Source organism: Cherax quadricarinatus, chromosome 10, assembly GCF_038502225.1.
Source record: "Cherax quadricarinatus isolate ZL_2023a chromosome 10, ASM3850222v1, whole genome shotgun sequence".
Classification (NCBI taxonomy): Eukaryota; Metazoa; Arthropoda; class Malacostraca; order Decapoda; family Parastacidae; genus Cherax; species Cherax quadricarinatus.
Genome location: NC_091301.1, coordinates 31,100,223 through 31,127,823, shown reverse-complemented (window position 1 = coordinate 31,127,823; position 27,601 = coordinate 31,100,223). Strand labels below are relative to the sequence as shown.

Here is a 27,601-nt window from a genome sequence, read left to right as displayed (position 1 = left end):
TGATGATAAATTATGCAATATCACAGTCACTACCGAATTAGTTATCAAACAGACAGACCGGTTAAAGCAAAATAAATCCCCGGGCCCTGATGAACTTTTTTCAAGGGTTCTTAAAGAATGTAAAATGGAACTTTGTGAACCATTGATTAATATTTTTAATATTTCTCTTCAAACAGGTGTAGTGTCTGATATGTGGAAGATGACTAATGTAATTCCTATTTTTAAAGCAGGGGACAAGTCGTTACCGTCAAATTACCGTCCAATAAGCCTGACCTCAATTGTAGGCAAATTACTAGAGTCAATTATAGCTGATAACATAAGAAGCCATTTCGATAAGCACAGCTTGATTAATGATACTCAACATGGATTCACGAGGGGCCGTTCCTGCCTAATTTATTAACCTTCAGTAAAGCTTTTGAGACCGTTGATCATGATAAAGAATTCGATATTGTTTATTTAGATTTTAGTAAGGCTTTTGACAGAGTACCGCACCAGAGACTGTTAAAGTGGCTGCTCATGGCATTGGGGGAAAAGTGCTGTCATGGATCGAGTCATGGCTCACTAATAGGAAGCAGAGAGTATGCTTAAATGGGGTTAAGTCCGAGTGGGGATCTATAACAAATGGCGTACCACAGGGATCAATCTTAGGCCCGTTGTTGTTTATAATATATATATATCAATGACCTTGATGAGGGTATTACTAGTGACATGAGCAAATTCATGATAAATTAGACACATGTGCAACTCTTGGATATCTTTATTGAGGAAACGTTTCACCAAACAGTGGCTTCATCAGTCCATACAAAGGAGAATCTTGAAGAACAGGAGGAGAATGAGGTAATCAGTCCCTCAGCCTTAAGTCGATGTGGTCAGTCAATCACGTGTCTAATTTATCAACGTGTCGGTTCTTTGAACCATTGATCTACAATGAGCAAATTCGCCGATGACACAAAGATAGGTAGGATGACTGATTCAAACGTAGATGTTAGGGAACTTCAGGAGGCAACATTTAGGCAACTTTATTCCGAAACGTTTCGCCTACACAGTAGGCTTCTTCAGTCGAGTACAGAAAGTAGGCGGGTGCAGTGGAGATGTGAAGATGTAATCAGTCCATCACGAAGAAACAAACAGATCTGTAGATCTGTTTGTGACTTGAAAAAGCCCACTGTGTGGGCAAAACGTTGTCAATAAAGGATCACATTATACTGAATATGTGTTTATCTTTCCATTGCATCGGTATTTTATACCATTTATTTCCATTAACTGGGAGAGCCAATATTACACACAAAACACAATGAGCTTACAAACGGAAAACGATTGTATCAGCTTTCATCAGCTTTAAACCAAAGTTTAATACCCTCATCGGACACAGGAAATCTTAGGCGATTTTAAAATTAGTGCTGAAATATACATTCCAACGCCAAATTTTAATTCTAACCAGATTAACGTGTCAGTCATTCCAAAGCTTAACTATAACTTGGAGGATTTTTACTTAGCAATGACAACTACCAAGTGTAGGCGAGAGATGACGTGACATACAATAAGAGCAGCTCTGCTCCACAGTCTAGGTCTCCTCTAGATTCGAATTCCTCAAGTAACCTTCTTTACTTAGCCTCACATATAGCATGCTTTCCTCTCTTTTGTATTTTCCAAAAAGAAGCCCAGTTGGAGGTCGAAATATATAGATAATTATTTTTTCTTGTTTTTGCTTCCATGTGGGTTTATATTTCTCTGTGACAGGTATTCAACACACACACACAAACAAATACAAATATATGTACAGCACGATTCTCCCTCAGGTAATCTAAACAGCAACGTCTGTCCGCACCTGATCCCCTGAAGTAGACGAGGCTGTCATTGAGAACGAAGCCGAGGACTTCAGTGACGTGGTACTCTTCAAGGGTAAGTGGTGAGTGGCGGCCCTCGCGTGCCCCCACCAGTGCCACATGGTTGTGCCAGGCACCTGAGAGAGTCTTCACTGACCAGGGAAACACCGCCCAGGTCCCTGCCCACACCACTGAACGGACGACTGGAGACACACCTCCGCCCTCCTTGTGATTGACGTGTACCTGTGGCAGGGAGTGGAGAGTCAAGTTCACTGTCTGGGAAGCTGTGACCAATATTGATCATATGCAACGAACAATTTTGCGACTGGTCGTAACTCGTACCCAAGACTTTATGCAGCCTCCCAGGAAGCCAGATAAACTCTTGATGTTCTAGACCACTGTACCACACTGACCGAAAACGTTAGATGTCTAATGAGAACACTAGATATGTTTTCGCTAGAGCCCGCACCATTTGGAGAAGTGGTAAGTTCAGATATTAATGTCATTCTCCTCCTATTTGGATACCAGCCTCACGAACGGTACACAAATAAACGCAACCATATAAACAAGTAGTTTTAAAGCAAAGAATAAATACTGTCTCTGGCCAAGATTCGAACCCGAGACTCTTTAGGCAACCTCTCAGGAAGCCAGATAAACTCTGGATGTTCTGAACCACTGCACCACCTTGAGGAAAACGTTAGATGTCTAATGAGAACATGGTGGTGCAGTGGCTTAGAGTATCGAGAGTTAACTGCCTTAAATAACAAAAAAACACTATACCGTGAGTGGAACAATACACAAATAACCCACACACAGGAGAGAGGAGCTACGACGACGTTTCGGTCCGACTTAGACCAGTGTGACTTTGTCAATGGTCCAAACCGGACCGAAACGTCGTTGTAGCACCTCTCTCCTATGTGCGGGTTATTTGTGTATTAACTGGCTTCCTAGGAGGCTGCTAAAATCGTGGATTCGAATCTCAGCCAGTCACAGAATATATATATATATATATATATATATATATATATATATAATGTCGTGCCGAATAGGCAGAACTTGCGATCTTGGCTTAAATAGCAACGCTCATCTTGCCATATAGGACAAGTGAAAATTTGTGTATGCAATAATTTCGCCAAAATCATTCTGAACCTAACGAAAAAAATATATTTCACTGTGCTTGTTTAGTATTAAATTATTATAAACAAATCTAAAATATATTTAGTTAGGTTAGGCTAAAATAAATTGTTCTTGTTATAATAAGGTTAGGTAAGTTTTCTAAGATTCTTTTGGAGCAAAATTAAAATTTTTTACATTAACATTAACGAAAAAATATATCTTTAAACGTATAAGAGAAATCTGTAGAAAGGACTTAATTTTAAATGAGTTCTTGCTAATTGACCAGTTTTACATATTCGGCACGACATATATATATATATATATATATATATATTATATATATATATATATATATATATATATATATATATATATATATATATATATATATATATATATATATATATATATATATATATATATACACAAATACTGATCTCTGGCTGAAGGAGACTCGAACCTACGAACCTTGGAACAAGGTACGCAGTGCATTACCATTCTCACCAAGGTACTGGTCCAGTGTGGTGAGAATGTGGATGCACTGCGTACCTTGTTCCAAGGTTCGTAGGTTCGAGTCTCCTTCAGCCAGAGATCAGTGTTTGTGTATACGTCGCCTGCTCTTGCGAATTCCTTGCATATATATATATATATATATATATATATATATATATATATATATATATATATATATATATATATATATATATATATATATATATATATATATATATATATATATATATTTGGTGTGGGTGCCTCAGAGCTAGTTTCATTCTTCTCCCCGTTTGGTGTATTAGCCAGTGGGTTAGAGCATCGTGAATAATTGCTCGCTATGAAGCGGGCAAAAACAACACGGGTTCGATCCCCTGGCTAGTCGCAGTGTTGTTACTGATTAAATACCACTTCATCGTGGTTACAATACTATATATACTGCTTGTGGAGGCTAGTACACCAAACGGGGAGTAGAATGAAATTAACTCTGAGGCACCCACACAATCGTGTCCTCACAACTTGAAGCCTAGTTCGTTAGGCTGAAGTTGTTTGTAGGATTGTATGGTGCAGTGGGTTAGAGCGTCGTGAATTTTCTCAAAAACAAAGTCGAGAAGTTTGCCTCTGTATATAGATGTTTTCGAGTGGGAAAGATTGAAGAGTACTGAGACACGAACGTGACCCTTGATGATGAATGAGATCAAGATTATAAAGAGTAACGGGGAAGAGAGTGGAATACATACATGTGTCTAATTTATCAGAGTGGAATACATAAATGAGTGTAGGTTAAGAAGTGGTTGCCTATAAATCCTTCAGGGAAGATGGAGTAATGTTTCTCTAGGTAGGCTCCGGCAGCACTGCCAGGCAGCTTTAAAGGTTATGTGAGGCTTCAAAGACATTCAACGATTATAGAGAATACTGATAACTTTTAGGGATAACAAGGCATCTCCTGAAAGTTATCTGGTATATTTATGCATAAATATTCTCTAGGCTTTTAAAGGTTTTCTCCAATCCGACTTCTCCTTCCAGTTTACAAGACATTTCGTCCTCATCTCATTCCACTTCTTCTACATCATTCCTTCCACAAGATTTTATCCTTGTCATTCATTATTCTATTCTTATCACCCCATCTCATTGTTCCCTTCCTTCACCCTTCCCACCGACCATTACCCCCTTTACCACCCCTCTCCCTCACCAAGACTTCACTCCCGTCCTCCCATCAACACAGAACCCACCAAGGAGCAGTTCCAGTCGACATTGTCGCAGGTGGCCAGTACTGCTGTGCTCTGGTCTCTTGACGCCCACGACGCCCACAGTGTCGTGGCATTCACCCAGCCAACGTTTACCAGGTAGTGCGATCTGTTGGGGGGAAGAGAACGTTAATTATGCATTCAAGTAGAGGTAATGCAACTGGCTGAGGATGAGTGTTACTGCTAATGTCTAGATTCTCAGTACAGAATGTGCAACTTGCTAGAGCTGGTTAGTCGTTCTTTTGTCCTGCTATATATATATATATATATATATATATATATATATATATATATATATGTCGTGCCGAATATGTAAAACTGGTCAATTAGCAAGAACTCATTTAAAATTAAGTCCTTTCTAAAATTTTCTCTTATACATTTAAAGATATATTTTTTTCATTAATGATAATGTAAAAATTTATAATTTTGCACCAAAAGAATCTTCGAAAACTTACCTAAACTTATTATAACAAGAACAATTTATTTTAGCCTAACCCAACTAAATATATTTTAGATTTGTTTACAATAATTTAATAGTAAACAAACACAGTGAAATATATTTTGTTCGTTAGGTTCAGAATGATTTTGGCGATATTATTGCATACACAAATTTTCACTTGTCCTATATGGCAAGATGAGCGCTGCTATTTAAGCCAAGATCGCAAGTTCTGCCTATTCGGCACGACATATATATATATATATATATATATATATATATATATATATATATATATATATATATATATATATATATATATATAATGTAGAGCCGAAAAGGTAAAATTTGGGATTTTGGTTTAAGTAGCAACGCTCTTATCAAATGGCATACAATACTGACAGGTTGGTAGATAAGATACATAGACAACATTTAGGCAACTAACTAACAGTTAGTTCCAGACTTTGGAACAGAACTTCTCCAGGCTGAAGGACTGAAAACCTCAAATCTATTACTTCAAGGGTGATGGACTGATTACATCGTCTTCACATGTCTACTGCTCTCGCTTACATTCTGTACTCGACTGAAGAAGACTACTGTGTAGGCGAAACGTTTCGGAATAAAGTTGCCTAAATGTTGCCTATGTGTCTTATCTACCAACGCTCTTCTTGCCGAATAAGGCAACCGAAAAATTGTGTATGCAATAATTTCGCAAAAATCATTTTGAATCTAACGAAAAAATATATTTCATTGTGTTTGTTTATTAAATAATTGTAAACTTATGTAAAATATATTTATTTGAATTAGTCTAAATTAAATTGCGCTTGTCATAATAAGGTTAGGTAAATTTTCTAAGGTTCTTTTGGTACAAACTTATTAATTTTTACATTAACATGAATGAAAAAAAATATATCTTTAAACGCATAAGAGAAAATTTTAGAAAGGACTTAATTTTAAAAGAGTTCTTGCTAATTGACCAGTTTTACCTATTTGGCGCGACACACACACACACACACACACACACACACACACACACACACACATGCAGAACAACCGCTGTGAAAAAAACTAGTGAAATTCTTTGCGCTTTCGTGACTTCCCACATTATCAGGGAATTATAAAAAGTAAAAGGTTAACATGAGGCATATAAGGACGAGACTACACTTCACTGCCCCCCCCCCAACAACACCTGACTTTTTATGATGATATTGGTAGGTAGTCAGTGATCCGTGTAACACAGCTTATATTCTACCCAAAAATTTGTCTCATTTACCTTAAATTCTTACCAAATTTTATTAATTATAAATGAATCCAATTTATGTAATTAATGAAATTTGGAAAGAATTTAAGGTACATTAGACAAATTTTTGGGTAGAATATAAGCTGTGTTACACGCATCACTGACTACCTACCAATATCATCATAAAAAGTCAGGTGTTGTTGTTGGGGGCGGGGGGTGGCAGTGAAGTGTAGTCTCGTCCTTATATGTCTCATGTTAACCTGTTATTTTTATAGTTCCTTGATAATGTGAGAAGTCACGAAAGCATTTAGAATGTCACTATTATTTTCACAGTGGTTGTTCTGCATATTCTGATATCACTTGTTTACTGTGATCTTATTTTATATATATATATGTCGTGCCGAATATGTAAAACTGGTCAATTAGCAAGAACTCGTTTAAAATTAAGTCCTTTCTAAAATTTTCTCTTATACGTGTGAAGATATATTTTTTTCATTGATGTTAATGTAAAAATTTATAATTTTGCACCAAAAGAATCTTAGAAAACTTACCTAACCTTATAACAAAAAAATTTTTATTTTAGCCTAACCCAACTAAATATATTTTAGATTTGTTTACAATAATTTAATACTAAACAAACACAGTGAAATATTTTTTTTTCGTTAGGTTCAGAATGATTTTGGCGAAATTATTGCATACACAAATTTTCGCTCGTCCTATATGGCAAGATGAGCGTTGCTATTTAAGCCAAGATCGCAAGTTCTGCCTATTCGGCACGACATATATATATATATATATATATATATATGTATATATATATATATATATGTATATATATATATATATATGTATATATATATATATATATATCAGTGAAAACTAACAATAATCCAAAAAGAACTTTCATCTCTCCAATTATCAAGGGATAGTAAAAATAATTAAGTAACAATTTTACCTAGGAGAAATATCGCCTCACATATAGTCAGTGGGTTGTTAAGTGACTCAGTGGTTGTGGGTCAGCCGGCACACCTCACTGTTCTCAACTTTTAAGTCAGGTTAAGAGTAACATGTCAAGCGAATATGAATTTGCTTGCTAGTATAGATTATAATTCTCACAAATTTTATGTATTATGAATGAATCTAGTTTATATAATCCTGGCCTCATATTCAGATTGCAAGTAGTACTAGCTTTTATAAATATCAAATCTATTAAATTTCTTTCGACCATTGACTTTCACATTAGAGCTTTCTCTCTATTTTTAAGTAATCACTGGAGTGATTAAAATTTCTCACATGAATAAATGGAACATTAGACTCCCTCCTAGTTTCTATGTTATATTTACCTTGATGTAGTTTTAGTTCAAGACTTTTTCCAGTCTTACCAAAATAAAATTTAATGCATTTTGCGCATAGAATCTTACAGAGATACCCATCAGCAGTGTGACAGAAATTCTTATTCAAATATTTCTTTGACATCAATATTTATAAATGTAACATTTTGAAAATCTTAAGTAGAGAAGAAATGTGAAGGAAAATTGCATTGTAGAGTAACACCATCATATTGTGATGTATATGTTGTATTATAGAGCAGCACCATCATACTGTGATATGTTGTATTATAGAGCAGCGCCATCATATTGTGATGTATATGTTGTATTATAGAGCAGCACCATCATACTGTGATATGTTGTATTATGGATCAGCGCCATCATATTGTGAGGTATATGTTGTATTATAGATCAGAACCATCATATTGTGATTTATACATTGTATTATAGATCAGCACCATCATATTGTGATGTATATGTTGTATTATGGATCAGCGCCATCATATTGTGAGGTATATGTTGTATTATAGATCAGAACCATCATATTGTGATTTATACATTGTATTATAGATCAGCATCATATTGTGATTTATACATTGTATTATAGATCAGCACCATCATATTGTGATTTATACATTGTATTATAGATCAGCACCATCATATTGTGATTTATACATTGTATTATAGATCAGCACCATCATATTTCGTGATGTGTATGGTTCTTTCTCATTGTTAGGGTTATAAAATGTGTTTCTAGAAATTTATGAAGAATTGTCAATAATACTTTCTTAATATATAAGAGTACAAACAACATATTCTGTAAATCACTGTTATTTCCTCATTATGAATTCTGGGCTACAAATATGCAGAACTTTCAAGAACATTAACAAGTATTGAATGACATGCGCTAGTACATTATGTACAACTAGTTAAGGGAGGCATTTCAATGCGATATTCATCCGAGGAGTTAAGTTAAATAGGAGGAAGGTGTTTACATAACACGAAATGTGTAATACAGTGGAACCTCGGTACTCAAACTTAATCCGTTCCAGAAGGCTGTTCGAGTGTCGATTTGTTCGAGTACCGAACGAATTTTTCCCATAAGAAACAATGTAAATTTGATTAATTCGTTTCAGACCCCCAAAAATACACTCACAGCGACTTTGTGGTGTATTTTCGAATAATATTTATGATCGTATTCTCGTTTTCTTGGTCTCAGTTGATAGAATGAAAGATATTTTACAAAAATAGAGATGATTTTGAATGGTTTACTGACTAAAATACCTTGAAATTGAGCTCAAAATAGCATAACTGTTTGATTTTTGCTGATGTTTAAGCAAATCGCATCACACGTCCAATACACGTCCACTGGTGGGTCTAATATGCTTTCACAAATGCGCTGATATTATTTATACCATTTTCTCAGTAATGCAATAGACTGCATAACAGTAAATCTATTTTTTGTATGAATAAAAATTCAAAATGGAAAGCAAGCGTAATATAAAGGAGTATCTGATGAGTCGTCTTGATAGCCGGATACTAGCGATGGCGCGAATACAATGTTGTGTAATTACGATAATATTAATGTTAAAGGTTATCTATCATATTTATTCTAACTTGATATCAGAAACATGACAGATAACCTAGAAGCACAATAAAGATGGTGAAATTAATGGAAGGCATATTATATGGAGAGGCAAAGGTGGTGTTTACATCAGGGCAAACACACTCTAACCAGTTTACTTTTTGGTTCCCTGTTATCACTAATCTTCTTAGGCCCCATGGCGCCTAATTTATATAAATAATATAAAAAAAATTAAAAAAAAATGCGAAGAAACACGAAATAGTTTACAAGGAAGTTCAGTGGAGTTTTGCACTGAGCGACACCTGCAGGGAGACTGACGCACATGTTCCGGCAGGTCGTGTTTGTTTGGTCGAGTGCCGAGCGACTTTTTTTACCGAACAAAGCGCTCGAGTACCGAAATGTTCGAGTACGGAGCTGTTCGAGTACCGAGGTTCCACTGTATATAAATAATTTGTTGAACACTGGATACGCAGATGGAGATGCAACAATGTCAAGAAACAACTGAGAGACACTGAATAAATTAATTAATCTTGGGATGCCAAAGATATGAAAGGCAGCAGCCAAAAAGTTAATACGTACATCTAAAAAAAGAGAAAACATCAACTTTAAAAAAAAAAAGATGAAGATGGCAGCCATTTAATTACGAGGAATTAAGAAGAGAAACATAAAATATAAATATATATAAAAACTACATAATTACCATCAATCACAGCTCCACCTTCCCCCCCCCAATGACACTCCCGGCCCCAACACTCCACCCTCGCTCCCATCCTCACTCCCACCTACTATCCCACTCTCACCCCCACCCACAACCTCACCTTCACCCCCACAATCCCACCCTCATCCCCTTAGAGGTCTACCAACTGAAGCGCAACTACAAGTATTTTCAACAGCCTCTTGATGGATCTACAAGTATTTTCAACAACTAACTGATGCAACAGTAATTAATCAACAAACATTAACCGTCTAATATTAGCTAACATTAAGAGTCTAACATTAACAATACAACATTAACTATTGCCAAGTATAACTGTGAAAACATCAACAGCATCATAGCTGAGTCTAGTTTCCAGTGAGCAACGACCCACTTTGTCTTTACAGTGAAACATTTTCAAGGGGATGCATCAAGGTGGTAAAAATTAATATTATGACCGGAGAAGAATGACGACGTCGGAGATGAGGTTTGTCAAGACACTCACACGTGGCGCTCAGTGTAGGAAATATGATGTAGTTAATAAATTTTCATTTGAATAAACAGAAAGATGGACGGCGGAGGAGGGGTTCAAACAACGGCCTGTAAATTGAGAGCCCGACTCTACCGTCTTCACCAGCAGGCTTACAAGAGGAGACAGGTGAGAGTGTTTTCATAACACAGTGACGCAAAACAATCGCAAATATGCGATCCTAACAATGCAGAACAAACCACATTGGGTTGGAAATTTTAGCTCAAGATCTTTCGCACTCTCGTGCGTCTTCAGGAGCTATAGAATGTTGCAAGACAGCAACAGACAGGAGGGGAAATTCTTTGCCTCGAGACACAAGGTATCAGTGGCAACCCATGTCACAGAGTGAGAGCCACCACCGACCCCAACACCTACCTACCGTCGCACAGAGGTTTACAGAAAGCATGTTACATAATATTAAGGAAACTGACTATACTAAATAACCGCCAGGAAACTGACTATACTAAATAACCGTCAGGAAACTGACTATACTAAATAACCGTCAGGAAACTGACTATACTAAATAACCATCAGCCTTAAACTGTATCTAGTTGATATCAGTTGATCTATATGGAATTATTTTACCTAAATGGTTAATACACCCAGCCACTCAAGCTATATGTAACATTGCGTTATTATACGAGTCAGATTAACTAGTTGGCAACCTATACTATTATACGTCATGGAATGTTCCAGAATAGCCAGCAGAGAAGGGACTGTACACATATCTCAACATATTTACCTACCTCTAACATTTACCTATCCTGCTCCATGACAATAGCACTGTTTCTTAACACTAACACCCCAGAGGTGATAAGTCACTTTACCTACCACTCTAGGCTATCATCAGAAGCTCACATATACGATATTAAGTAAGTTGTAGTTACATAAACTTGTGTAATTTTAGTCGTATGGAAGGCTTATGCAGACTTGCTAATACTATGGAATTCCCCATATATGGCACTACCGAAGGTGGAGCGCAGTCTCCGACGGGCGAAACTAGTCAGTGAACGTAAATACGGGCATGGTCTTCTCTACACACACCTAAGGGAATGTTAAACCTACCGATATTCTCTATGTACTGTGATCCAGTCAGAGAGGATTCCCAACGCGTGAAATGTGTAGGAAAGGTGCGGGGAACACTGGTCTAATGTCACCAAATCCTCACGAGGACCCGTTACATAATGAGTAATCTGGGGATTCTGCATACCATCCTTGCTTAAGACTGCGCACAACTGACTATACTAAATAACCGTCGAGTTTGTACGTTCCATTGTTTGAATTATATAAGGCGTTCTTATCATATTTATTGAGAGAGGATTCAATTACGTTCCTTTCCATAATGGAACTATTGGGTACAATGACCTCAGCTGCTGCCCACCCCGATGTATGATTGCATTTGACCCCTGAGCCATCTTTACCAAGTGCTGATATTGGGCTAATCTGATGTTTAGTGGTTTACCTGTCTGCTCGACGTGCGCAAGAGAGCATAGTGTACATGGGACCTAGTAAACACCACCAACAATGTTGGATGGTTCAATCTTAATCAGCTTCTGCTTCAGTGTCCCGATGTTCTTGAAGCAATATTTTTATTGAGCTTTTTAATGCATGAGGGAGGCTGACCAAATTCTCAAAGCCAGTATATTTTTTTTCCTGGACGATACTTCACAAGTTTCAGTCCTGTAGAATGTCTTCCTGGCTGCCAATAACGCCTTCTCAACAAAATCTCTAGGACATCTCAGTTTAGTGGCTATGTTGAATATCTTATTAATTTCATCATTCAAATATTTCAGGCTACGAATACGTAAAGCTGTCAGGAACATTGTAAGAAAAGCATTCCTTTTAACCCTAGATTCCTGACTGGAATAATAGTGAACGTATGACGACACATTAGTTGGCTTCCTGTACAGTGTACATTTAAATTTTCTGTCAACACGATATATTAGAACATCTAGGAAAAGCAATTTGTTATCTACTTCGTGCTCTGTTTTAATCTTAATTGAGGCTACTATATCCCTAAGTTTGGGAAGGAACTCATTAATATCACGATCTCTAGGTCACAGACAGATCTTCGTCTATGTATCTGAACCATTTGACTTTACTATTCAGGATATCTTTAATTATTCGAGTCTCAAAAATAAGTCATGGCCATGGGAAATCCGCCTAGTCCATTGCTCAGCAACTTGCATGTGGAATTCTATGTATTATAATTGCTACATTGATAATCTTTTGATGTATATTTGATCTACAACCCCCTTCCCGTTCAGTCTTTATACAGTCCACTCAATTTAAAATTCTTATTAATTAAATTCCTGAGCATAATTCTTTACACCTATTATGTGGATTATCATTAAAAATAAAGGTTCCCAATGCAGTTAATGTTATTCCAAAAGGGCAGTTTCGGAGGTGGCACCGAGGACCCGGGAGACCCTCAGTCTACTCTGGGAGGCGAGTAGAATCTAGCTTTCTCACAGTATTTACTAGAGTAGACTTATCCACCAAGGCAGTTATCCAAAGACAACACTACTGTTTACTTTTTTTTGCTTAAGCTCATCTGACCTCTTGCCATATATAATATATAATATATATATATATATATATATATATATATATATATATATATATATATATATATATATATATATATATATATATATATATATATATGGGTTTATGGGGGACGAGGTAAACTACAGAACTAATGAAAAAGGGTGGGTGGTACACTGAGGTATCTGTGGCAACAAAGAACATTATCTATGGAGGCAAAGAAGGGAATGTTTGAAAGTATAGTGATACAAACACTTATATGGGTTATGAATGTTGTAGCAAGAAGGCTGGAGGCAGTGGATAAGTCATGTTTAAGGGCAATCTGTGTGGTGTAAAGATGCAGAAAATTCGCAGTGTGGAAATTAGGAGGAGGTGTGGAGGTTAGGTTAGGTAAGGTTCGTCAGGAAACAGGATAAGAGTTTCCAGAAGCGGGTCTTAGATGATGACCTTTCGTCGGAACTTTTGGTCACCTGACCGAGGCCTTCCGCTGGCTTACCGGTCCATAGTTATAACCATTTTTAGGAGGTGTGGAGTTACTAAAAGTATTATTCAGAGGGTTGAGGAGGGGTTGTTGAGGTGGTTTGGTCATTTAAAGAGGACTTGGAGGGTGTATAAATCTGTAGCGGAGGGGAGATGTAGGAGTCGTCTTAGGAAAGGATGGAGGGAGGGGGTAAAAGGGGTTTTGTGTGCAAGGGGCTTGGGAATACATCAGGCATGTGTGAGTGTGTTAGAAGTGAGTGGAGAGGATGGTTCTTGGGACCTGACGACCTGTTGGAGTGTGAACAGGGTAATATTTTGTGAAGGAATTGAAGGAAACCGTCTAGCCAGACTTGAGTCCTGGAGGTGGGAAGTACAATGCCTGCACCTTAAAGGGGGGGTTTGGGATATTTGTTTTTTAGAATGATATCTGAACTGTCGTATCTGGGCGCCTCCACAAAGACACTGGTAGTGTGAGTGATGGTGAAAGTGTTTCCTTTTTTGGGTCATCCTGCCTCGGTGGGATACGGCCGGTTAGTTCAATATATATATATATATATATATATATATATATATATATATATATATATATATATATATATATATATATATATATATATATATATATATATATATATGTGTGTGTGTGTGTGTGTGTGTGTGTGTACTCACCTATATGTACTCACCTATATGTGGTTGCAGGGGTCGATTCATAGCTCCTGGCCCCGCCTCTTCACTGGTCGATACTAATTCACTCTCTCCCTGCTCCATGATATTTGTCATACCTCTTCTTAAAGCTATTTATGGAACTTGCTTCCACTACTTAACTCTCCAGATTATTCCAGTTCCTGACAACTCTAAGACTAAAGAAATACTTCCTAACACCCCTATGACTCATCTGGGTTTTCAGTTTCCAATTGTGTCCCCGTGTTTCTGTATCCCATCTCTGAAACATTCGATCCCTGTCCACGTTGTCAATGCCTCTTAGTATTTTATACGTTGTTATCATGCCCCCTCTATCCCTCCTATCCTCTAGTGTCATCAGGTTGATTTCCCTTAACCTTTCCTCATAAGACATACCCCTCAGTTCCGGGAATAATCGTGTAGCAAATTTTTGCACTTTCTCCAATTTCTTGGCGTGTTTGACTAAGTAAGGGTACCATACTAGCGCTGCATATTCCAGTATAGGCCTTACGTACACTGTGTACAATGTCGTGAATGACTCCTTACTCAGATGTCTAAACGCCAATCTCAGGTTTGCCAGTCTCCCATATGCTGCAGCAGTTATTTGATTGATGTGTGCCTCAGGGGACATGTTCGTTATGATGCTTACCCCAAGATCCTTTTCTTTAACTGATGTTTCCAGCTGTTGGTTTCCTAACCTGTAATCCGTCTGCGGTCTTCTGTGTCCTTCCCCAGTCTTCATGACCTTACACTTACTGGGGTTAAACTCCAGGAGCCATTTGTCGGACCATACTTGTAGTTTGTCCAGATCCCCTTGTAATCTTAACTGATCCTCTCCCACTTGTATTCTCATCAGTTTCACATCATCAGCGAACAGTGACACTTCTGAATCTATTCCTTCCACCATGTCATTCACGTATACAAGAAACAGCACCGGGCCTAGGACTGACCCTTGTGGAACCCCACTCGATACATCCGCCCACTCCGACACTTCAGCACGTACCAACACACTTTGTTTCCTACCTGTCATGTATTCCCTGATCCATTGCAGTACTTTCCCCTTTATTCCTGCCTGCTCCTCTAATTTTTGCACCAGTCTCTTGTGTGGTACTGTGTCAAAAGCCTTCTTGCAATCTAAGAAGATGCAATCTACCCATCCCTCTCTCTCATGTCTTACTTCTGTTACCTTATCGTAGAACTCAAGTAAATTTGTGACACAGGATTTCCCATCTCTGAAGCCGTGCTGACTGTCATGTATGAGCCCAATCTTTTCAATGTGTTCCACTACTTTTCTCCTGATAATCCTTTCCATGACTTTACATACTATACAAGTCAGTGATACTGGTCTGTAGTTTAATGCTACCTGTCTGTCCCCTTTCTTAAAAATTGGAACTACATGTGCTGTCTTCCACGCCTCAGGCAACTGCCCTGTTTCGATAGATTTACTGAAGATTGCTGCTAATGGCACACACAGTTCCTCTGCTCCCTCTCTCAGTATCCATGGAGATATGTTATCTGGGCCTACTGCCTTTGAGGTATCGAGTTCGTCTAGCAGTTTCTTCACTTCTACCTTGGTTATGTGTATCGTGTCCAGCGCCTGCTGGTGCACCCTACCTCCACAGTTTGCTGGAAGCATTCCTGACTCTATTGTGAATCTTTTGTTTAGTTCATCACATACTTCTTGGTCACTCTTCGTCAGCTCCCCTCCTTCTTTCCTCAGCCTGATTACCTGGTCCTTGACTTGTTTTTCTCCTTATGTGACTGTATAACAACTTTGGTTCAGATTTGGCTTTTGATGCTATGTCGTTCTCGTATTGCCTCTGGGCCTCTCTCCTTATCCTTGCATATTCGTTTCTGGTTCTTCTGCTCATCTCCTTGTTTTCTTGAGTCCTTTGCCTTCTATACCTTTTCCATGCTTTCGCACACTTGGCTTTGGCCTCTTTACACCTCCAATTAAACCATGGGCTCACTCTGGTCTTACCATTTTATCTGTTGCCCTTTGGTACGAACCTTTCCTCTGCCTCCCTGCACTTAGTGGTTACTATTTCCATCATTTCATTTACTGTCTTTCCATCTAGTTCTCTTTCCCACTGCACTTCATGCAGGAAACTTCTCATTCTTATGTAGTCCCCTTTTTTGAAGTTTGGTTTCTCTCTTGTTCTCGTGCTACTGCATTCTCCACTGTTAACTCAAAAAGATATTCAAAACTCAGGACATCATGATCACTAGCGCCAAGGGGTCTTTCGTGGGTGATATCCCTTGTCTGAACTATTCAAGGTGAATATGAGATCCAGTCTTGCTGCAACATCCTCTCCTCTCTCTCTGGTTGTATCCCTAACATGTTGATGCATGAAATTCTCCAATACAGTCTCCAACATCTTAGCCCTCCATGTTTCTGGTCCCCCATGTGGGTATAGGTTTTCCCAATCTCTTTATGATTGAAATCCCCCATTATAAGCAATTTTGTCCTACCCATATGAGCCCTCCTGGCCACTTCAGCTAGTGTATCCACCATTGCCTTATTGCGCACATCATACTCTTCTCTTGTTCTCCTGCTGTTAAGTGGTGGGTTATACATCACTGCTATCATCACCTTTGGACCACCTACAATGAAGTCGTCTGTTTCCCTTCTTTCCATTCCTCCCATCTCAAAACTCCACTGGTTTTTTACGAGCAATGCTACTCCTCCCCCTCCTCTATACTCTCTGCCTTTCTTCATAATCTGATATCCAGGTGGAAAAATTGCATCTGTTATCATCCCTGTAAGTTTTGTCTCTGTTAGTGCTATAATGTCAGGTGATGCATCAATGATGCGTTCTTGCCACTCTTCACTCTTATTTGTTATTCCATCTGCATTGGTGTACCATACCTTTAGCTTCCTTTCCATTACTGTATTTTGGGAGATGGAAGAGGAAGGTGTAGGCTGAGAGGGTGGGAGGCAGGGCACAATATTATGGGAGGCTGCTGTGACTGTGGAATTAGTGCTTAGGGGGGTGGTGGCTATGGAGCGAGGTTCGTTTCTGTTTACTGTGTTTGGTTGATATGTGGTGACAGGGGTTGAGAGGTTTCTGTAAGCATTTGTGTTTGATGTCCCCCCAAAGGCTGAGTTTTCCTGTCTGTCGTTGCCTGTCCTGTCTCTCTTTCCTTCCACTGGTTCTGTCTTGCTCTCACTTTCAGTTGCTCCCTTTCCTTTCATGTTCTGTCTCGATTGAGGAACGCTTTTGGATAATCTGGAGAGTCCTTTAACAGTGGTTTCTGTTGTAGTATCCTGTTCCGTACCACATTTGTCCTGAATGTCAATCTGATTGGTCGATTTTTTTCCCTTGAATACCCCCCCCTCCCCCAAGTCTGTGAAAATTTTCTACCTGAGACATGTCCCTCTCTCCTGTTATTGCAATGATGTTCTTAATCTCTGCTTTCTCCCAATGCTTTCTTTCATCATAGGTCTGCCCTTCAGCCTCCTGAAGCCCATGAATAATTATTGATCTCTCTCCCTCTCCTCTTCCCATTTCTTTTCCCTCTGTATCTGATTTAAGCATCTCCTTTGCTGTTTCCCTAATCGTCTCCCAGACACCATGATGACCTGATATTACTGCTGCAAAAGACTGTTTAGATTCATCCCCTCCTTCAGCCCCCTCGCTGCCTGCTGATGTTCCCATTTCAGTCATCTTGCTCCTTTCGGACCTCATCTTTAGATCCTGCTTCAGCACATCCATTTCTTTCTCCAATCTCTGTATCTTTGCCTCAGCTACTACAGCTCATGATTCCCACTTCTTGCTCTCTGCAGATATTTGCTCTAACATGTTATTGCAAAGCTCGTTTAACCTTTTCTCCCATTGTTGTTCCATTTTGTTCTTGAGCCGTTCTACCCATTCTACCTTTTCCAACCAGCCATCATCGGTTCCCTTGCCTTTACGTCCTCCCTTTTGAGAGCCCAATTTGCTTTTATCCTGTTGGGATGTTCTAGCTGTTTCAGCTTATCGTAAAAATGTGTGTGTGTGTGGTGGGGGTATTTATGAGCTAATGTGTTTGGTTAAGTTAGGTTTGTGTACTCACCTATTTGTACTCACCTATTTGTGGTTGCAGGGGTCGAGTCCTAGCTCCTGGCCCCGCCTCTTCACCGGTTGCTACTAGGCCCTCTCTCTCCCCGCTCCATGAGCTTTATCAAACCTCGTCTTAAAACTGTGTATGGTTCCTGCCTCCACTACGTCATTTTCTAGGCTATTCCACTGCCTTACAACTCTATGACCGAAGAAATACTTCCTACTATCTCTCTGACTCATTTGTGTCTTCAACTTCCAATTGTGGCCTCTTGTTTCTGTGTCCCCTCCCTGGAACATCCTGTCTTTGTCCACCTTGTCTATTCCACACAGTATTTTATATGTCGTTATCATGTCTCCCCTGACCCTCCTGTCCTCCAGTGTCGCCAGGCCGATTTCCCTTAATCTTTCTTCATAGGACATTCCCCTTAGCTCTGGAACTAGCCTTGTCGCAAACCTTTGTACTTTCTCTAGTTTCTTGACGTGCTTTATCAAGTGCGGGTTCCAAACAGGTGCTGCATACTCCAGTATGGGCCTGACATACACGGTGTACAGTGTCTTGAATGATTCCTTACTAAGGTATTGGAATGCTGTTCTCAGGTTTGCCAGGCGCCCATATGCTGCAGCAGTTATCTGATTGATGTGTGCTTCCGGAGACATGCTCGGTGTTATACTCACCCCAAGATCTTTCTCCTTGAGTGAGGTTTGCGTGTGTGTGTGTGTGTGTGTGTGTGTGTGTGTGTGTGTGTGTGTGTGTGTGTATGTGTATGTATGTGTGTGTGTGTGTGTGTGTGTGTGTGGGTGGGTGTGTGGGTGGGTGGGTGGGTGGGTGGGTGGGTGGGTGGGTGGGTGGGTGGGTGGGTGGGTGTGGGTGGGTGTGTGGGTGGTGTGGGTGGGTGTGGGTGGGTGTGTGGGTGTGGGTGGGGGTGTGGGTGGGGGTGTGGGGGTGGGGGTGTGGGGGTGGGTGGGTGTGTGGGTGGGTGTGTGGGTGGGTGTGTGGGGGGGTGTGTGGGTGGGTGTGGGTGTGTGTGGGTGTGTGTGGGCGTGTGTGTGGGTGTGTGTGTGGTGGGTGTGTGTGGGTGTGTGTGGGTGTGTGTGGGTGTGTGTGGGTGTGTGTGGGTGTGCGTGTGGGGGTGTGTGGGTGTGTGTGTGGGTGTGTGTGTGGGTGTGTGTGTGGGTGTGTGTGGGGGTGTGGGTGTGTGTACTCACCTATTTGTGGTTGCAGGGGTCGAGTCACAGCTCCTGTGCGGATGTGTGTGTGTGTGTGTGTGTGTGTGTGTGTGTGTGTGTGTGTGTGTGTGTGTGTGTGTGTGTGTGTGTGTGTGTGTGTGTGTGTGTGTGCACACTAGGCTACGCTCCTCTTTTAAGATTATAAAAAAATTTTCACAATCAATTCCTTATTAATATATACTATATAATATTTACTGTGTACACTTGTGTTTGTGTGTGTGTGTTTACTAGCTTGTCGTTCTTTGAAAAAGAGGGGGGGGGGGTCAGGTTAACACTCTTGTTATTGTTGTTGGTTCACCGGTACTCTCCCGGCCCAGATCTCCGCACACTACGCTACTTAACTTTTTTTGAAGATTATAGGATTATTTTTTCTCACTCAATTCCTTATTAATATATACTAATGTTTATTATAATAATAATTACGGGTGCACACGTGTGTTTGTATGTGCGTACTTGTTTACTAGCTTGTCCCTCAGAAAAACGGGGGAGGGGGGTCACTAGGCTACACAACTCTTCTGGAGTTTACCTGGAGATATTTAGATAATTTACTAACCACTATCTATCTCCTGGTACTGAAATAGGAAGAGAGTGATGGTATAGCAACAACCAGCAGGGCGAGACACTGAGACTTTAGACACTAACCAAAATTAACCACAAATAGGCAAGTGATGTCGTCTGCACAACAATGGAGGTTCCTGCTGGTCGGCTGCTGTCGACTTCAATTTTGTAACTCCTTCAGGAACTTTATCACGCATTCAAGTTTTTATTTTATTTTTATTTTAAGACTTGGTATTCACTCTTTTTTCTTTAGTACAGTATTATGGTCATAACAAGTCTGATGATGTTAGCTACATTCACAACACCAACAGCTGGGGATTGAATAATTTTTTCTTACTATCAGTATTTACTTAATCACTCGTTTATGACCTTATCACTACACTGCTGATATAACCCACAAATATATATGTATTTGTTAATATTTCAGATCACACCGTTAACCCAATTAACTGTTTGTATATTTTGTGTCAACACTGCAGCCAGCAGCCTGATCAGCTGACTGCTACCCTCCCTCACTCACCATTCATTCAAATTTAAATTGTAAAATTCTTGATCTTATCACATTATTCGCACTCTTGAAAGCTATTACACTCTTGTAGGTATGTTCACTGATTCACTCACGTACGATGACCGCTAATAATATCTTAGGACAGCCACTAGAACGCTAAATCCTGGGAGCACTATTTAGCGATACTGCTTCGCGTGTGTGTACTCCCCTATTTGTGGTTACAGGGGTCGAGTCTTAACTCCTGGCCCCGCCTCTTCACCGGTTGCTACTGCTACTGTGTGTGTGTGTGTGTGTGTGTGTGTGTGTGTGTGTGTGTGTGTGTGTGTGTGTGTGTGTGTGTGTGTGTACTACTTACTGTAGCTCTCAATATCAGGACTGAAGAAACACATTGTTTCTTCACTTGGTCTTGAATTGCGCAAAAGACTTAGTTTCTACTTTGTGTAAGTAGTTATTAATTACAAGGACTTGACAGACATTGTTCGTGGCGCTGTAATGATCTTCAACAACAAACATGACTTGCCAGAAAAAAATATAAGCAGCTGCTGATATAACGAGATAATGTTAACACTCAAAGTTCTTATAAGAAACGCGATGAATTTTTCAGCCATTTAAAAAAATAGAGAAATACTATCATACACACAATAACACGGTAAAACCTGTCGATGTAATGTTTGTTGAAATATACTAGAAGACTATGTCCTGTGATGCAGAATATTGACGACAACAGCCAAGCCAGAACTCGAAGAGGGAATAACGAACCATCACAATTATGACTTAAGAAATCGTAATGACACGATTGCAAATAAACCATACCCCCGGCCGGGATTGAACCCGCGGTCATAGAGTCTCAAAACTCCAGCCCGTCGCGTTAGCCACTAGACCAGCTAGCCACAATAAGATTCATCCAACTAGGTATATTTCTACACCATAGGAAAGTTAGCACGTGTCATTACGATTTCTTAAGTCATGTTGACGGCAGTGAAGGGACTTGAGCTAGAGTTCGTCACGGCCACGCTAGCTGGAGATTCGTCTGTAAAAACTTGCATTTGTGGTCACAGAGGTGCCTGTGCTAACTTTCCTATGGTGTAGAAATATACCTAGTTGGATGAATCTTATTGTGGCTAGCTGGTCTAGTGGCTAACGCGACGGGCTGGAGTTTTGAGACTCTATGACCGCGGGTTCAATCCCGGCCGGGGGTATGGTTGGTTTGGATCACAATTATATTAATAAGCTGGAAAATTTTCCTTAGCGATAACTGTCTACAACAGAAGACCTGTCTAAAGGCAGACTAAGCAAACGTTCTTATATAATAAACTACTGAAATTATAAGGTCAACAATAATTACATCAGAAAAAATACATCGACGAAAGGCATACATTAACAAACTTGAGAACATTCAACAACTACTATAATACCAAGAACCACAACATACAACAACAACAACAACAACATGAAGAAGTGTATATAACAAGATAATCTATACCTTCGTCACTAGTGCCAGAGCTGACACTAGGCTGGCACCAGCTGCTGGCCGCTACACTTAACAGTGTGAGGTGTGTGAGCCACGGTCGACACACTCCAAGCCTCACATAATGTTTGTATCCAGTGCTGGGTGAAGCTCTCACTCTTAACTACCATCATTTACTGCCCTTAAAATTAAACTGAATCACACTAAACCTTAGTCATATAAGTGTACAATGTTACACAAATATATATATTGATACTGGATAGGAATCAATATTTATCGTTTTAGAGATGACTAGACAAAAATATAAGGTAAAAATATACTATGGTCGTCACAGAAACATTTCATTTATAACATATAAATAATAACAATGAAAATTCTATTACAACTTTGCAAACTAGCATTATAATTATATTACGTTATTGTTAGCAATAACAAATTGATTGTGTCCACCCTGACAAACTTCGGTTAAATTTCTGTTTTCTAAGTGAATACCTTCAGGGTATTTTATATATTAATATCCTCTGTAAGCTAATATAAAATAAAGTTCACATTATTAACATTAAACATCATTTACCAATATAACAAAAAGTAACAGGAAATAACCAATCAACATTGTGTATTTTACTTCTGTGATTAAAAATTTTAAGTGATGTATAGAAAAAAAATAAATTTTAGTTAACGTGGAAACAAAATAAATGATGATTCTGTTATTCAGACAAGTGAACCTGTTTATCATTATTATAATAATCAATTTTTAATGTGGTGGAGGGGTAAGCCAGTGGAAGGTCTCGGTCAAATGACCAGAAGCTCCAGTGGCGGGTCATCATATGACCAAGACCCGCGTCAGGAAACACTTGTTCTGTTTCCTAGCGAATCTTACCTAACCTAATCTGTTTGATAATTTCTTAAAAGCTTTATGGTAGATGTGTAAGGAAATATGAAGAAAAACCTAAAGACTGGAGGGAAGGGCTCTAGTTAAGAGGTTCTTAATGTTAAAAATATATGATGTGAAGTGAAAAATTGGTATCTAAGTGGAGGTTAGAGGAAGTACCAGGGACTCTGGACGGTACTCACTGGTTGATGGGCTCTGGTGGTACCAGCAGAGTCCTGGGAGGTGGCACCATCATGGTAGTCAAGTCATACAACCATACACACACCTCAGGGATGGCAGTGTCCACCTGAAAACATAACATCACTCACTCAATAATAATGATAATTATAATACTAACAATCATCACACAATAACATCTTCAGAGTTGTTCATTGCACTAATATCAACATTTATGAAAGAAAATTATATAAAAAAACATACAAAATTATTATTAGTACAGTATTAATAATTGTGAAACATCGCAGCTGATACTGAAGAAACAGTGTTTCCTGACCCCCCACCCCCACCCGTCCTCACAGTATGTACCGACGCTCTGCTGAAGGCTACGTTTCTACTGCTATAGGAGATGTTGCTACTATTGTAGGCTATAGACTACTTAGTGTTTCTACTGCTATAGACTATGTTCCTACTGCTGTAGGCTATGTTCCTACTGCTGTAGGTTATGTTCCCACTACTGTAGGCTATGTTCCTACTGCTGTAGACTATTTCTACTACTGTAGGCTATGTTCCTACTGCTGTAGGCTATGTTCCTACTGCTGTAGGCTGTTTCTACTACTGTAGGCTATGTTCCTACTGTATTATGCTACGTTCCTACTGCTTTAGGTTATGTTCCTACTGCTGTAGGCTATTCCTACTGTTTTAGGCTATGTTCCTACTGCTGTAGGATGTTTCTACTACTGTAGGCTATGTTCCTACTACTGTAGGCTATGTTCCTACTACTGTAGGCTATGTTTCTACTGCTGTAGGCTATGTTCCTACTGCTGTAGGCTATGTTTCTACTGCTGTAGGCTATGTTCCTACTACTGTAGGCTATGTTCCTACTACTGTAGGCTATGTTTCTACTGCTGTAGGCTATGTTCCTTATGCTGTAGGCTATGTTCCTACTGCTGTAGGCTATGTTTCTACTACTGTAGGCTATGTTCCTATTGTTTTAGGATATGTTCATACTGCGGTAGATAATATGCATCGACTACTCTTGACTCCGTAACTCTTGCTGTAGGCTATGAAAGAACTTACTGTAGGGTATCTGAGGGTGTGCACTGTGGGGTACACATTATGCGAGTACTCGAGCACAGGCAGCTCTCTCACACCGGATTCGTTGAAGGATGCAACAGCGATGAAGTCTCCCGTAGGGCTAGGCCAGACGGCGTGGGCTTGACCCAGGATCTCTGAAAGATGAATTAGTCTGTGTCTGAGTCCGTAATTGGGTAGTAGTAATATAATAGTGGCTGTCACTGTACCGGTGACTAACAATATACTGGTTATCAAGACGGCGTGAGAGTGTGTGGGGGAGTGTTAGAAAGAGTAAGATTATGTTTGAAGGTTGAGTGTATATTAGTGGGTGTGGCAGTATATTACCTTCATATAGTAGATCAGGAACACCGTTGTAGCGTAGGTTGGGTGTAGCGTCCTGGGTGAGGGTGATTGGGGTGGAGGTGGGGGAGGGCAAGAAGTAAACATCTCCCTCACTCACCACCACCAGACTCGACCCTCTGTCACCCACCCACCCGACGTGCTGAAACCGCGGCTCACCCACGTCATGTCTCCACAACTTCAGTGGGTAGTAGTGACTGAGGAGAGAGAGAGAGATTAATAATAATAATAATAATAATAATAATAATAATAATAATAATAATAATAATAATATTAATAATAATAATAATAATAAAGAACAAAAATTCAACAATGGAACAATACACAAATAACCCGCACATACGAAGGTTCAGGCTCAGGTAGGTTTCCTAGGACGGGTCCTGGCTCGGGTCTTCTCCATGTCGTGACCCGGCAGTGGCTCCCGAAGGAGTGTCGGAGTTTGTACAAGTGATGTACCGTTTACAGCACTATGGCAGGGGCAGCCCTATGACAAGGGCACGGTGAGTCTTCAGCACAAGTGGTGCAGCAGTTAGCCACAATCGTCGTCGACGCCTTGTAGCTGGGGTACAGCACGTCTTTGATTCAAGTGGTATAGGGTCGGTGTTCTAGCTGGTATGAGGATCGCAACTCTCAAAAGCTCTACTCCATTTGAGCCATTTCTGGCACTCAGGCCTCAGCCCAAGTGAAACAGCGACTCAGGAAATTCTCTGGAGGAGGGCAGGGATGGAAAAAAGAGAGGTGGAAAAATAAAAAGGAAGTGGAGACAGTAGTGAAAGAGGTAGAGCAGGTAATGAAAGAAGTAGTAGTAGTAGTGGGTAGGGAGGAGAAGTAGTGGTTGCACAAGAGTCAGAGAGTGAAGTGAAGGGAGGTAAAGCAAGTAGTAGTAGTAGAAATGGTAAGTGGTAGTAGGTCCACCACAATGGTCCACGAGGCTGAGACCACAAACACAGGGAGGAAAAGCACATAAGACAGAATACATCTAGACAGAAGAGAGGAATGGCAAGAAAAATATAGGAAAGGAGAAGAGGTAAGGAGAGGAGATAAAGATTAGGTCAAGTCACGAGTGTTCTGAAGTTTGGAGCATCTGACACTGTAATGAGAAAGGAAGGTATCTACAGAGACAAAGTGAGGACTAAGATTCACACGAGGTAAATTGTGTATATGGGATGCTGCAACAAGACGGCGTTGGTGAAGGGTAGAAGAAAGGTAGGCAATTATGGCAGAGGACCAGTCAGTATGATGACTGTGATCTCTAACATTACAGAAAAAAGCATTATCAGTGCCAGCAAGTTTAACACCACTTTTGTGTTTTTAAGTCGATTAAAAAGAGAGCGGCCAGTTTCTCCAAAATATTAAAGAGAACAAGAGGATGTAAAGTAAAAGGACACAAGTGCAACTAATGTGACATTTTATTGTGGCAACGTTGCACTTGTGTCCTTTTACTTTACATATTGTCGGTAATTCTACCAACTTTATTACAGAACAAGAGGAGCAGGAAATAGAGTAAACTTCGGAAGCATCAATAGAATGAGAAGTACGAACTAGATTACTAGCAAGGGTGTTAGTTTGGCGGAAAGTAGGTTTTATGTCTACGGAACGGAGAGAGTTGTTAAGATTTATGAGACTAAAAATATAGGGAAGGCAAAAAACAGGAGATTTCACGGGATAGAGAGTTTTGGATAGAGAAAAGTCCGTTTAGCAAGTGAGAAGACAGTTAATGAAAAGGGAAGGGTAGCCAAGACAAGACAGCGAATTGCGAAGAGTGGAAATTTCTAAATCAAGGAACTTAGGGTCACAAATGCGGAAGGCACTGAGAAAGGGAGAAATAAGAACACTTTTCCTGACACAGAGAGCTTGGTAAGAAAAGTAATTATTGTGCATGCCACTGTGCGTAAGCTTGCGGTAAACGGAAAAAGAAAAAAAAGCCTGTCGCAGACCGTTGGACATGTACATCAAGGAAAGGATATAGAACGTTAGATTCCCATTCAGCTTTGACGTTGATGGAAGGAGCAAGATTGTTAAGGACATTCAGAACTGCTTGGAGGAGACTGGAGTCATGGGGCCAAAGAGCAAAGACATCATGTACATAGTGAAGCCAGAGGAACCGGCGCACACCAATAGTAGAAAGAAGAGTTCGGAAGCATTCCTTGTCAAGGTTAGCAAGAACAGAGGATAAACGAGAACTCATAACAACACTGAAGGTGTATTGGGGTTTCTAAATTTAACGAGGGAAAAACTTTCCTCTTTATCGGAACATTCTCAGCAACAATATTCATTTGCTTTTTCACAAATTTTCGTTTATAACTCGACAACGTCTAATTCGATCGACTTTAAATTTCCAACGCTTGTTTAATGTATCTCGGGGAAGATTCATGGTCTAGTGGTACGTATGTGTGGACGCCCTATGCACAGTGCTACATAGACCGTGGTATGCGTGCGCCCTATGCACAGTGCTACATAGACCATGGTATGCATGGACGCCCTATGCACAGTGCTACGTAGACCATGGTATGCGTGGACGCCCTATGCACAGTGCTACATAGACCATGGTATGTGTGGACGCCCTATCACAGTACTACATAGACAGTGGTATGTGTGGACGCCCTATGCACAGTGCTACATAGATCATGGTATGTGTGGACGCCCTATGCACAGTGCTACATAGACTGTGTGGTATTATGTGGACGCCCTATACACAGTGCTACATAGACCATGGTATGTGTGGACGCCCAATGCACAGTGCTACATAGACCGTGGTATGTGTGGACGCCCTATGCACAGTGCTACATAAACCATGGTATGTGTGGACACCCTATGCACAAGATAAGAAAGTTAAGAAAGCCTAGGGAAAGTATGGATTTATCAGTTAAAAACAGAGTAGGGGAGTTAGTAGATGGGGAGAGGGAGGTATTAGGTAGATGGCGAGAATATTTTGAGGAACTTTTAAATGTTGAGGAAGAAAGGGAGGTGGTAATTTCATGCATTGGCCAGGGAGGTATACCATCTTTTAGGAGTGAAGAAGAACAGAATGTAAGTGTGGGGGAGGTACGTGAGGCATTACGTAGAATGAAAGGGAGTAAAGCAGCTGGAACTGATGGGATCATGACAGAT

General features: G+C 39.9%; 1 protein-coding gene across 2 annotated transcripts in view; it reads right to left on the bottom strand.

Moving 5' to 3' along the window:
* LOC128705682 (prolyl endopeptidase FAP) overlaps positions 1-27,601 on the bottom strand; it is a 593,907-nt gene that overhangs the window by 59,537 nt on the left and 506,769 nt on the right. For both annotated transcript variants that reach the window (XM_070083750.1, XM_070083751.1), the window contains exons 8-12: positions 24,476-24,687; positions 24,134-24,285; positions 23,080-23,183; positions 4,667-4,790; positions 1,829-2,069 (exon numbers count right to left, since the gene is read on the bottom strand). In XM_070083750.1, coding sequence (XP_069939851.1) covers positions 1,829-2,069; positions 4,667-4,790; positions 23,080-23,183; positions 24,134-24,285; positions 24,476-24,687 — 833 coding nt within the window. The remainder of the gene's footprint in view (positions 1-1,828; positions 2,070-4,666; positions 4,791-23,079; positions 23,184-24,133; positions 24,286-24,475; positions 24,688-27,601) is intronic.